This window comes from Chrysemys picta, chromosome 2 (genome assembly GCF_011386835.1).
Source record: "Chrysemys picta bellii isolate R12L10 chromosome 2, ASM1138683v2, whole genome shotgun sequence".
NCBI lineage: Eukaryota > Metazoa > Chordata > Testudines > Emydidae > Chrysemys > Chrysemys picta.
The window spans coordinates 253,808,135-253,821,538 of record NC_088792.1 but is presented as its reverse complement, the minus strand read 5'-3'; the positions used below and the strand labels follow the sequence as shown (position 1 = coordinate 253,821,538).

Sequence of the window (13,404 nt, the reverse complement as noted above, 5' to 3'; positions counted from 1 at the left end):
GTTTGGAATGGATATGAGCAACACATCTCGAAGAACAACAGTTACAACGGTGAGTAACCGTCTTTTCTTCTTCGAGTGCTTGCTCATATCCATTCCATTAGGTGACTCCCAAGCCCAACTTAGGCGGTGGGGTCGGAGTGAGACATTGCTGTGTGCAAAACTGCTGATCCGAAGGCAGCATCGTCCCTGGACTGCTGCACTAGTGCATAGTGAGCCGTAAACGTGTGGACTGACGACCAAACCGCAGCTCTACAAATGTCCTGGATCGGAACTTGCGCCAGGAAAGCCGTCGAGGAAGCTTGGGCCCTCGTGGAGTGAGCGGTGAGGTGTGGTACTGAGACACCTGCCAGGTCGTAGCAAGTCCGGATGCAAGACGTAATCCAGGAGGATAGGCGTTGTGAGGAGACCGGTGAGCCTTTCAATCGGTCGGCCACTGCAACGAAGAGTTGCGTCGTCTTTCTAAAGTGCTTTGTGCGGTCAATATAGAAGGCCAGGGCCCTTCGCACGTCCAGGGAATGCAAACGTTGATCCTGGCGAGTAGCATGTGGTTTAGGGTGAAAAACCGGGAGAAATATATCCTGGTTGATATGAAATGGAGAAACCACTTTAGGGAGAAAGGCAGGATGTGGACGAAGCTGCACTTTATCCTTGTGGAAAACTGTGTAAGGGGGCTCGGATGTAAGCGCCCTGAGTTCAGAAACGCGCCTTGCTGAGGTGATGGCTACGAGGAAGGCTGTCTTCCAGGACAGGTACAGAAGTGAACAGGTGGCCAGTGGCTCGAATGGAGGACCTGTGAGCTTGGAGAGAACCAGGTTGAGGTCCCACGTCGGAACGGGCTGACGTTGTTGTGGGTACATCCGGTCCAAGCCCTTGAGGAATCTAACGACCATTGGGTTAGAGAATACCGAGGACGCGAGTTCCCCTGGATGGAAGGCCGATATAGCGGCCAGGTGAACTCTAATTGAAGATATCGCCAACCCTTGCTGTTTTAGGGAGAGGAGATATTCCAAAATAAGAGGAATAGGTGCGTGCAATGGGGACGTGGCTCGTTGTTCGCACCAACAGGAGAACCGCTTCCACTTGGCCAAGTATGTGGTCCGTGTTGAAGGCTTCCTACTGCTCAGCAGAATCTGTTGGACAGAGTGTGAACACTGTTGCTCTGCCTGGGTGAACCATGGAGCAGCCACGCCGTGAGGTGGAGTGATTGCAGGTCGGGGTGACGCAGCCGGCCGTGGTTCTGCGTGAGGAGATCCGGATACAACGGAAGCGGGATCGGTGTCTGAACCGAGAGTTCCAGCAGCGTGGTGTACCAATGTTGTCTCGGCCACGCTGGAGCGACCAGAATTACCTGTGCCTGGTCTCTGCGCAATTTGAGCAGTACCTTGTGGACCAGAGGAAACGGAGGGAAGGCATAAAACAGGTGGTCTTTCCAGGGAAGGAGAAACGCATCCGAGAGGGAGCCTGGGGCTCGACCTTGCAGGGAGCAGAACACGTGGCACTTCCTGTTGTCTCGAGATGCAAACAGGTCTATCTGGGGAAACCCCCACTTCTGGAAGACGGAATGTATGATGTCCGGACGGATAGACCACTCGTGCGTTTGAAAGGACCTGCTGAGTCGGTCCGCTAAAGTGTTCTGGACTCCAGGGAGGAACGATGCCGTGAGATGGATTGAGTGGGCGATGCAGAAGTCCCACAGGCGAATGGCCTCTTGGCATAGAATTGACGAACGTGCTCCTCCTTGCTTGTTGATGTAAAACATGGCCGTGGTGTTGTCGGTGAGAACTAACACACAGCGGCCCCGTAGGAGATTGAGAAATGCCTGGCACGCCAGGCGCACCGCCATCAGTTCCCGAACATTGATGTGTAGGGCTAGCTGAGGTGCAGCCCACAGGCCCTGGGTATGGTGCTCGTTGAGATGGGCGCCCCAACCCAGAGATGAAGCGTCTGTGACCAGGTGCAGAGAGGGTTGTGGGGCGTGAAACGGCATCCCTTCGCAAACCACATTGTGATCTAGCCACCATGTGAGGGAGGTCAGGACCGAGTTCGGGATTGTGACCACCATATTCAGGCTGTCCCGATGTGGGCGGTATATTGATGACACCCAGGTCTGGAGTGGGCGAAGCCGAAGTCTGGCATGCCTGGTTACGTACGTGCAGGAAGCCATGTGACCCAGCAGGGTAAGGCACGACCTCACCGTGGTAGTTGGGAAGGCCTTGAGTCCTTGGATGAGGCTCGTGATGGTGCAAAAGCGATTGTCTGGCAGGATGGCTTGTGCGCGTCTGGAGTCTAGAACCGCACCGATGAATTCTATTCTCTGGGTAGGTTCTAGAGTGGATTTGTCCTTGTTGAGTAGGATACCCAACTTGTTGAATGTGCGCACTATTATGTGGACGTGATCGCGAACTTGTTCCTTGGTGCGACCGCGTACCAGCCAGTCGTCTAGGTACGGGAACACTTGTATCCCTTGCCGACGAAGGTACGCTGCCACGACAGCCATACATTTCGTGAAGACCCGTGGGGCCGAAGATAGGCCGAAGGGAAGGACTGCAAATTGGTAGTGCACCCTGTTTACCACGAATCGGAGGAAGCGTCTGTGAGGCGGGTAAATAGCAACGTGAAAGTATGCGTCTTTCATGTCGAGGGCGGCAAACCAGTCTCCAGGATCGAGGGAAGGGATAATGGCCCCCAGAGAGACCATGCGGAACTTCAACTTTACTACGAATTTGTTGAGTCCGCGCAAGTCCAAGATGGGTCGCAGACCTCCTTTGGACTTGGGGATGAGGAAGTAACGGGAATAGAATCCCCTGCCCCTTAAATCCACTGGAACCTCCTCTATGGCCCCCATGGCGAGGAGCGTAGAGACTTCCTGTATAAGAAGTTGCTCGTGAGAAGGGTCCCTGAAGAGGGACGGGGAAGGGGGGGAGGAGGGGGGAAATGAAGAAAACTGGATAGCGTATCCCCTCTCCACCGTGCGGAGGACCCAACGGTCCGAAGTTATAAGGGACCAAGCACGGTGGAAGTGGGAGAGGCGATCCCGAAAGGAGGGGGCTGGATCCTGGGGGATGACTGGGGCGCCGTCCTCGACCGCACCTTCAAAAGTTCTGCCTGGGGCCTGAAGGTGGTCTAGGTGGCCCCTGGTTCTGGCCAGGTTGAGGGCCGGTCCACCTTCTTCTACCACCTCGCCCTCGCCTCCGGGCCGAGTCCTGTCTCTGACGAGGCGGGGGGGGGTAGAAGCGCTGAGGCTGCGGCCTAAACGGCCTGCGCTGGGGGCCCACAACATGCATCCCCAGGGAGCGCATGATTGTTCTCGAGTCCTTGAGGCTCTGCAGGCGAGAGTCCGTCTTATCTGAGAACAATCCATGACCCTCAAAAGGCAGATCTTGTAGGGTTTGCTGCAGCTCCGGAGGCAAACCCGAAACCTGAAGCCAGGAGATCCTGCGCATAGCGATACCCGAAGCCAGGGTCCTCGCCGCTGAGTCTGCAATGTCCAAGGAGGCTTGCAAGGAGGTCCGAGCCACCTTCTTGCCCTCCTCTACCATGGCTCCAAACTCCTCCCTGGACTCTTGGGGAATCAACTCCTTAAACTTCCCCATAGAGTTCCAGGAGTTGAAATTGTAGCGGCTCAGTAGCGCCTGTTGGTTCGCCGCTCTAAGTTGTAGCCCTCCGGCTGAGTAAACCTTGCGGCCAAACAGATCGAGCCGCTTAGCCTCTTTTGATTTAGGCGCTGCAGCCTGCTGGCCGTGGCGCTCTCGTGCATTCACTGATTCCACCACCAGTGAACACGGTTGGGGGTGGGTATACAAGTACCCACAGTCCTTCGACGGGACAAAGTATTTTCTTTCCACCCCTCTCGCTGTGGGTGGAATGGAGGCAGGAGTTTGCCATATCGTATCCGCATTTGTTTGGATCGTGCGGATCAGAGGTAACGCCACCCTCGATGGGGCATCTGCTCCAAGGATATTCACGATCGGGTCGTGAACCTCCACTATCTCCTCCACCTGTAGGTCCATATTACGGGCCATCCTACGCAGGAGATCCTGGTGAGCCCGAAGATCTATCGGAGGGGGACCCGTACAGGAAGTGCCCGCCACTGCCTCATCCGGAGAGGAGGAAGAGGATGCCTCCGGTGGCACTGGATCCAAGGGGGGGTCCTGATCCCCCTGCTCTTGGGCCGGGGCATCACCTGCACTTGGGTCCATGGTGTCGGGTGGTGTGGACACTGAAGCCTCCATGCCCCCTGGCGGAGGCCGAGAGATGGTGGACTCCGGGGCCCTTCTAACGGAGTGACCCGAGCGAGAGGTCGAAGCTATTGGAGCCCCTTGCGCCTGATGGTACGCCCACGGGGTCCAAAACGACCAGTGAGATGGTCCATGAGAGTGGTCCTCTGCCATCTCCTGCCAATGGCCCAAGTTTCGTTCCTCGGCTTGCCCTTGAGGGGGATATGCCGATCTCGACAGGTCCTCCGAGGAGCGAGACACCGATCTTGACGGCCATGGCGGTGCCGAGAGAGATGAAACGAGCCCCGTGGGCTGTGGTGCCGCACGGTGCCGGTCTGGAGATGACCTATCTCTGCGCGGTGCCGGCGATCGGTGCCGGGACCGCGACCGGTGCCGATGACCTCGTCGGTGCCGGGAGTCGGATCTGGACCTCGACGAGGACCTGGAGTATGCCCGGTGCCGGGAGCGGCCCCTCGACGTCGAGCGTCGACCGTGGCGGTGCCGAGAACTACGTCTCGACGTTGATCGGTGCCGACGATCATAGCGGTGCCGAGACGTAGAGCGGTGCCGCGAAGAAGATCTTGGCCGCGAGTACGACCGGTGCCGAGACGATACTCGGTGCCGGGACTGCGAGCGGCGTGGGGACCTGCTTCGGGACCTGGATCGGTGCCGAGGTTCCAGCCCTTGTGATGGAGGGCGCATCAAGGCAGGTTTCCCCCTCGACTGGACCGGGCGAGTCAACGGTGCCGTCGGTGCCGGTGGTTGAGGCGGTGCCGGCTCCGTGAGAGCTATTAAGTCTCTCGCCGCCGCGAAGGTCTCTGGCGTCGACGGGAGGCACTGTATCACCGCCGGCCTCGGTGGAGACGCCGTCTGCACCGGACTCAACGGCCTCGGCGCCGGAGTCGACGGTGCTGGAGGCACCTGTTTCCGGTGCTCCACCGGCGTACGCGGCTCTACCCCCGGCACTGGGGGAGCCAGCGTCTTCGGCACGGAAGTCCCCGTCTTATGGGCTTTCTTATGCCCTGGGGATAATGACCGGCGCCGAGGCACTTGCCGTGCTTGCGGTGCCGACGAGGTCCGGTGCCGGGAAGGCTCATCTGACGCCACTCGCGTGGTCGTCATGGCCGGTGCCGCCGGGGCACTGCGCACCGAGGCGCAAGGTGCCGGGGCTTGACTTGTGGATGGAGCGTCCGGAGTAAGTGCCGCCTCCATCAGGAGTTGCCGGAGCCGAAAGTCCCGCTCCTTCTTGGTCCTTGGTCTGAAGGCCTTACAGATCTTGCACTTATCTGTTTGATGGGACTCTCCCAGGCACTTCAGACAGGAGTCGTGCGGGTCGCTCGTGGGCATAGGCTTAGCGCAGGAGGCGCACAGCTTGAAGCCGGGAGCGTTGGGCATGAGCCCGGCCCCGCGGCCGGGGGAGAAAGGGGGAGACGACCCCCTTAATCCCCTGAACTATTAAAACAACTAGACAACTTTTAAAACTACAACACTAGGACTATAACTATAACTATAACTACGAATAATGAAGTAAGCTAGGGAGAGTGGAGAACAGCTAAGCAGCGCTCCACAGTTCCAACGACCGTCAGGGGCGGTAAGAAGGAACTGAGGGGGCGCCGGGTCGGCTGGGGTATATATTCAGCGCCATGAAGGCGCCACTCTAGGGGGCTCCACAGCCGACCCGCCGGTGTTGCTAGGGTAAAAATCTTCCGACGATCGTGCACGCGGCGCGCACACACCTAATGGAATGGATATGAGCAAGCACTCGAAGAAGAATTCTATCTTCTTACATTTTGATGCAAATACACATTCGCATTTGAAAGTCACAAGAATAGAAGGTACCCAGTGCTGACATATAAGTGGGAGTCTTTCCATTCCTGGTGAATAATTTTAGTGGCAGCTGTGATCATGACGGCTAAGGTCTATATGCTTTTCATAATCTCTTCTACAATGCTGGCTGCTTTAAAAATTAATGATAAACTCATACTCAATGTCACTTTAGTCTTTGTTTCTTTTACATTTCTAGTGAGATGTGCATATACCTAGACACACTCCATCCACTAAGCAGTACACAGTTAATATATCCATGTTTAGGAAAAAAGCCACTGATGGAGCTAGAATTCAGGTTTGCAGCTTTCCCAATGAGATAAAGGAGTGGCTCTAACCAAGCCAGCAAAGACTCTGTTGTATTTAATTCACAGGTCTTTAAAAAAGGTAAATCATGCTTGTGAACAATAGAAGTAATGGTTGTGAGCATTACCTTTGATCTCCAGAGTTTCATTATCACTACCTATGTGAGTGCAAGACTCTTCTAAGGAAATACAGATATCAAGGTGACAGGCATCATATGTAATGGCGTTAGGGGAGCTTGTTCCTTGTGACTACTTTTAAAGACAGCAAAAACCTGACAGGCCGACATGGAGTTAACATTTGATCATACTGGTCATTGTTTTAAATCATCCTGGGAATGGGTGTCTCTTCTACCACAAGGGGGCACATTATCTCTTAAAGTCTCTCACAATCAGGGCCGCCGAGAGCAGGTTCGGGCCCTGGTGAAAAAAAATTTTCGGGCCCCCCAGCAAGGGCGGACTGGCTAAACAGGGCCGACGAGAGGGGGAGAGGCCGGGGAAGCCGGGCCCCGGTAATTTGTACCAGCTTTTCCCCCCGCCCCCCTGTCGACCCTGCTCACAACATGTGTTAACTACTTATGCTAAACAATCTGTTCCACCTTGGATTTAGCTGGGACACTTGAGTACCTTTCCTAGACCTGAAGAAGAGCTCTGTGTAAGCTCAAAAGCTTGTCTCTTTCACCAGAAGAAGTTGGTCCAATAAAAGATATTACCTCACCTGCCTAGTGTCTCTAAAGTCAATCAGCACAGACAAGAAACAATTGTTTCTCTCAGTCACATGCCAACTTCCTATTCTGAAGCTCCTATTTGTTCCCTTCATAGTTACCTTAAAAAATCTAGAAATATTAAATTAACTCCTTCCTTCCCCTGTAGAACTATGAACAATGTTTCCCCTCTCTTCTGAGGTCTTCCTGTACCACAGGGCTACTCAAGAGCAACATTAAATTAAAATAAAAACAAAACCAAAAAATCCTGTCACCAAACCCCTGCTTTGAGTCTATGAAGTATGTCTTACAGCATAGGTAGCTGGATAACTATCAGACACCTTGCATCTGAAGAAGTGAGGTTCTGACCCACGAAAGCTTATGCTCCCAGTACTTCTGTTAGTCTCAAAGGTGCCACAGGACCCTCTGTTGCTTTTTACAGATTCAGACTAACACGGCTACCCTTCTGATACTATCAGACACCTGTGCTTCTCATTGTTGATTCCTACCTGTCCAGTCCTTTGTAGGTTTCCAAAGTGAATATCTGGTATGAAGAGAACTGGTTGAGAATCCAGGTCAGTCATTGTTTTGAAGTAGGTGATGTCACTCTTTTTTTGCAGAGGGAGAGCAGACAATTTCCCTTCACCTGCTAATAAGGATCACAAAGCAGTGTTATGATGATAGAAGGCATAATAAGCATGACTTAGAGCAATCTGGACTGGCCTTTCTTACTCACAGTTATTGCATGAGGCTTGTGATGCTTGGCCTTTCCCTTTCTTCCTGTTCTGCTTCCTCTCTTCATCACGGATTTTCCTTTCTGCTCCCTGAGACCAAAAATACAGATATTACCCTACAGGGATCAGCTAATAAAACTACTACATGTGATGCCTAGACACCACAGTCATGGGTGCATTAGAAATGCTTAAACAGAGAGAGAGAATCAAGTTAATGTGAAATAAACCAAGGCAAGTGAAAACTCAATACAATGGCCAACTCTGAATCATGTCACAGTGCCTAGATGCTTCATTCCATTATGCACTAAAGTGAGAACACTGCAGGACTGTCTACACTGAGCTTTCCCTTAGGATCTCCTAGGGTTTGCATTAGCACAGCAGCTCTATACAGGTGCTAGCTTTGTAAAGCGCTTTGAGAAGCAGGGCTGCCCAGAGGATTCAAGGGGCCTGGGGCAAAGCAATTTTGGGGGCCCCTTCCATAAAAAAAATGTTGCAATACTATAGAATACTATATTCTCATGGGGGACACTGTGGGGCCCAGGGCCTGGGGCAAATTGCCCCACTTGCCCCCCCCCCCCCCCCCCCCCCCCCCCCGTCCCCCCGTCCCCGCCTGGGCAGCCCTGTTGAGAAGTACTGATGAAAAGCGCTATATAAGAGTTAGGTACTATTATTATTAGCAATGGTGGGAAAGCTAATGTAGCTCCATAAGAGTGTACAGGCCACAGCCTTCAAGCATGTAAACAGATATTTATAGACATTTAAAGACATGGAGAAGTACATACAGACTTTGAAGATGCATAGTGTTGACCTAATAGGCCCTAACAGCTCCTTTGTAGTCACTGGGCTGTTATGTAAATACATTCCTAAGAAGTTTATAAAATAAGCCTTGTTATTGACATAACAAGCAGCAAAACCTCCTTTGAACCTATTCAAATGTATTGTATAAATAGAAGTACAGACATATTGTTAAGCAAAATAAAAATCCATATGCCCCAAGACAGTCATCATTCAATATGAAATATCCCAGTTTTTTCACCTTAAAAATAGAAGTTCCTCTTTTTTATTTTAAGCAAAGTGGGAGATGTTCACTTGGAGCCAGTAAAATTCACATGTACTTATTCAGAACTAAATGAATCAAGGTACAAAAGAAAGTAAGAGAGAATGAAACGATTCTGGAGGCTGAGAATCAGAGAATCATAGAAGATTAGAGTTGGAAGAGACCTCAGGATGTCATCTAGTCCAACCCCCTGCTCAAAGCAGGACCAACCCCAACTAAATCATCCAAGTCAGGGCTTTGTCAAACTGGGCCTTAAAAACCTCTAAGGATGGAGATTCCACCATCTCCCTAGGTATCCCATTCCAGTGCTTCACCACCCTCCTAGTGAAATAGTGTTTCCTTATATCCAGCCAAGACATTCCCCACTGCAACTTGAAACCCTTGCTTCTTGTTCTGTCATCTGCCATCAGTGAGAACAGCCGAGCTCCATCCTCTTTGGAACCTCCTTCAGGTAATTGAAGGCTGCTATCAAATCCCCCCTCACTTTTCTCTTCTGCAGACTAAATAAGCCCAGTTCCCTCTGCCTCTCCTCGTAAGCCATGTGCCCCAGCCCCCTAATCATTTTCGTTACCCTCCGCTGGACTCTTTCCAATTTGTCCAATTTGTAGCAGGGGGGCCCAATACTGGACGCAATACTCCAGATGTGGCTGCACCAGTGCAGAATAGAGGGGAATAATCACTTCCCTCCATCTGCTGGCAATGCTCCTACTAATGCAGCCCAATATGCCATTAACCTTCTTGGAACCCTGGACATGATCCATGAATGGCACTTCTGATGACTGCAATGGGACCAAGAGCCAACCCAGAGAGTGAAAATGGAAAATGTTCATTTGGAGAAAAAAAAATGAAGTTATTATCCCTAAAAATTAACCTTTATCATGGAACCTCTGACCCAGATTTAAGTCCTGATCCGGCTCCAATTGACATCAACCTCCTCTTGACTTGGACACAATGAAGCCATTTATTTCGAAATAAAGGGCTCTTAAAATCGATTTCTGTACTCCACCCCGACGAGCAGAGTAACGCCAAAATCGATATTGTCATTTCGAATTAGGGTTAGTGTGGCCGCAATTCGATGGTATTGGCCTCCGGGAGCTGAACTCGGATGCACTGGCTAGGTAGGCAGGAAAAGCCCCGCGAACATTTGAATTTCATTTCCTGTTTGCCCAGCGTGGAGAGCACAGGTGACCACAGATAGCTCAGCTCATCAGCACAGGTAACCATGCAGGCCGATAATCGAAAAAGAGCACCAGCATGGATCGTACGGGAGGTACTGGATCTGATCGCTATATGGGGAGAGGATTAAGTGCTAGCAGAACTTTGTTCGAAAAGATGAAATGCCAAAACTTTTGAAAAAATCTCCAAGGGCATGATGGAGAGAGGCCACAATAGGGACTCAGATCAGTGCCGCGTGAAAGTCAAGGAGCTCAGACAAGCCTATCAAAAAACAAAGGAGGCAAACGGTCGCTCCGGGTCAGAGCCGCGGACATGCCGCTTCTACGCCGAGCTGCATGCAGTTCTGGGGGGGCCGCCGCCACTATCCCACCTCTGACCGTGGATTCCGAGGCGGGGATAATCTCATCAGCTACACCTGAGGATTCTGTGGATGGGGAAGAGGAGGAGGAGGAGGAGGACGACGAGCTTGTGGAGAGCACCCAGCACTCCATTCTCCCCAACAGTCAGGATCTTTTTCTCAGCCTGACTGAAGTACCCTCCCAACCCTCCCAAGCCACTATCCAAGACCATGACCCCGTGGAAGGGACCTCAGGTGAATTTACCTTTTAAAATATAAAACTTGTTTTAAAAGCAAGTGTTTTTTAATGATTACTTTGCCCTGACGACTTGGGATGCATTTGCGGCCAGTACAGCTACTGGAAAAGTCTGTTAACGTGTCTGGGGATGGAGCGGAAATCCTCCAGGGACATCTCCATGAAGCTCTCCTGGAGGTACTCCAAAAGCCTTGCCCCAAGGTTTCTGGGCAGTGCAGCCTTATTCCGTCCTCCATGGTAGGACACTTGACCACGCCATGCTTGCAGCAAGTAATCTGGTATCATTGCATGACAAAGCCTGGCAGCGTATGGTCCCAGTGTTTGCTGGCATTCAAGCAACATCCTTATCTCGCTGTGTAATCCTCAGGAGAGTGATATCGCTCATGGTAACCTGGTTGAAATACGGGAATTTAATTAAGGGGACAGAGGTGGCCGTTCCTACTGGGCTGTTTGCCTGTGGCTGAAAAGAAATCCTTCCCTGCAGTTAGCCAAGAGCGGGGGGGGGGGGGGGGGGGAATTGGCCCTGAGCTTTTCGCGTTTGGCTAGCAGGGATCTTCCCTGTTACCAGCCACACGGTGGGGGGAGGGGTACAGCGATCATCCCAGATAATTCATGGCAGGGGGCGGGGGGTTAGTTTGGTTTCTGCAGGGATCTTCCCTGATACCAGCCATGCGGTGGGGGGAGGGATAAAGCGATCATCCCAGAGAATTGGAGGGGGGGGGGGGGGGCGGGTTAATTTGTTTTCTGCTGCTGAAGGTTAACAGGAAAACCGCAGCAGTCAACGGGCTTTGCTTGGTATGTGGGAAAGGAGGGCGCAGAAGCCGAAAGACAATGGCTTACCATGGCCGCATGCAAGCTGAATTCTGTTGCCCTGACCTGCGCCTGTGATCTCTAACACCAAAGCCACAGGCACTCAATATTAAGATGGAAAATGTGACCTTGTACTGAAATCACATGTGCTATGTAATGTGAATAGTGTTGTTCACCATGAAAGAGTATAAGCATTGTTCTGTAAAATGTATCATTTTAAAAACTTCTCTCCTTTTTTTCAACCCTCCCTCCAGCGGCTGCAAATTTTTCAAGCCTCCCTCCTCCGTCCCGAAGGCTATCTCAGATAAGGCGACGGAGAAAGAGGACGTGAGACGAGATGTTCACGGAAATAATGGAATGCACCCGCAATGAAAGAGCTCATTTGAATGAGTGGAAGGACACGGTATCTAAATTTAGGAAAGATGCCAGTGAACATGAGGTCATGAGGGACGCTCGAGATGAGAGGTGGCAGGCTGCAATGCTGGGGCTGCTGCCTGATCAAACAGACATGCTCCAGCATCAGGTGGAGCTTCAGGAACAGCAGCAGGATAACAGACTGCCGCTGCAGCCGCTGTATTACCTCCCTCCCCCCTCACCATGTTCCATATCCTCCTCACCCAGACGTGTAAGAACGCGGGGGAGGAGGGAGGCTCCATGCACCCTCCCTCTCCACCCCAGTGGACAGCCCAACCAAAAGGCTGTCATTATATTGAATTTTTTCAGTGGCCTTTTACTTCCCTCCTATCCTCCTCCCAAACCTCACCCAGATTACCTTGTTGGTTCTCTCCCTATGTTTATAATCAATTAATAAAAAATACATGATTTTTAAATGATAGTGACTTTATTTCCTTTGAAAGCAAGTTGGGGGAAGGGGGAGGGTGGGTTCCTTACAGAGAATGAATCAATAAAGGGGGCAGGTTTTCATTAAGGAGAAACAAACAGAAATTTCACACTGTAGCCTGGCCAGTCATGAAACTGGTTTTCAAAGCTTCTCTGATGCACAGCGCTTCCTGGTGTGCTCTTCTAATCGCCCTGGTGTCTGGCTGCGCGTAATCAGCAGCCAGGTGATTTGCCTCAGCCTCCCACCCCGCCATAAAGGTATCCCCCTTACTTTCACAGAGATTGTGGAGCACACAGCAAGCAGAAATAACAATGGGGATATTGGTTTGGTTGAGGTCTGAGTGAGTCAGTAACGATAGCCAGCGACCTTTTAAATGGCCAAATGCACATTCTACCACCATTCCGCACTTGCTCAGCCTGTAGTTGAACAGCTCCTGACTCCTGTCAAGGCTGCCTGTGTATGGCTTCATGAGCCGTGGCATTAAGGGGTAGGCTGGGTCCCCAAGGATAACTATAGGCATTTCAACATCCCCAACGGTTATTTTCTGGTCCAGGAAGTAAGTCCCTTGCTGCAGCCGTTTAAACAGAGTAGTGTTCCTGAAAACGCGAGTGTCATGAACCCTTCCCAGCCAGCCCATGTTGATGTTGGTGAAACGTCCCTTGTGATCCACAAGTGCTTGCAGCACCATTGAAAGTACCCCTTGCGGTTTATGTACTGGGTACCCTGGTGCTCCGGTGCCAAGATAGGTATATGGGTTCCATCTATCGCCCCACCACAGTTAGGGAATCCCATTGCAGCAAAGCCATCCACTATGACCTGCACATTTCCCAGAGTCACTACCTTTCGTAGCAGCAGCTCAGTGATTGCTTTGGCTACTTGCATCACAGCAGCCCCCACAGTAGATTTGCCCACGCCAAATTGATTCCCGACTGACCGGTAGCTGTCTGGCGTTGCAAGCTTCCACAGGGCTATCGCCACTCGCTTCTCAACTGTGAGGGCTGCTCTCATCTTGGTATTCTGGTGCTTCAGGGCAGGGGAAAGCAAGTCACAAAGTTTCATGAAAGTGCCCTTACGCATGCGAAAGTTTCGCAGCCACTGGGAATTGTCCCACACCTGCAACACTATGCAGTCCCACGAGTCTGTGCT

At 51.8% G+C, this 13,404-nt stretch overlaps 1 protein-coding gene across 6 annotated transcripts in view; it reads right to left on the bottom strand.

Moving 5' to 3' along the window:
- Positions 1-13,404, bottom strand: part of GRHL2 (grainyhead like transcription factor 2) — a 122,937-nt gene that overhangs the window by 20,454 nt on the left and 89,079 nt on the right. For 5 of the 6 annotated variants that reach the window (XM_024109428.3, XM_024109430.3, XM_065585968.1 and 2 more), the window contains 2 exons: positions 7,784-7,871; positions 7,557-7,696 (listed from right to left, as the gene is read on the bottom strand). In XM_024109428.3, coding sequence (XP_023965196.1) covers positions 7,557-7,696; positions 7,784-7,871 — 228 coding nt within the window. The remainder of the gene's footprint in view (positions 1-7,556; positions 7,697-7,783; positions 7,872-13,404) is intronic. The other variant, XM_065585967.1, reaches the window with a different exon arrangement.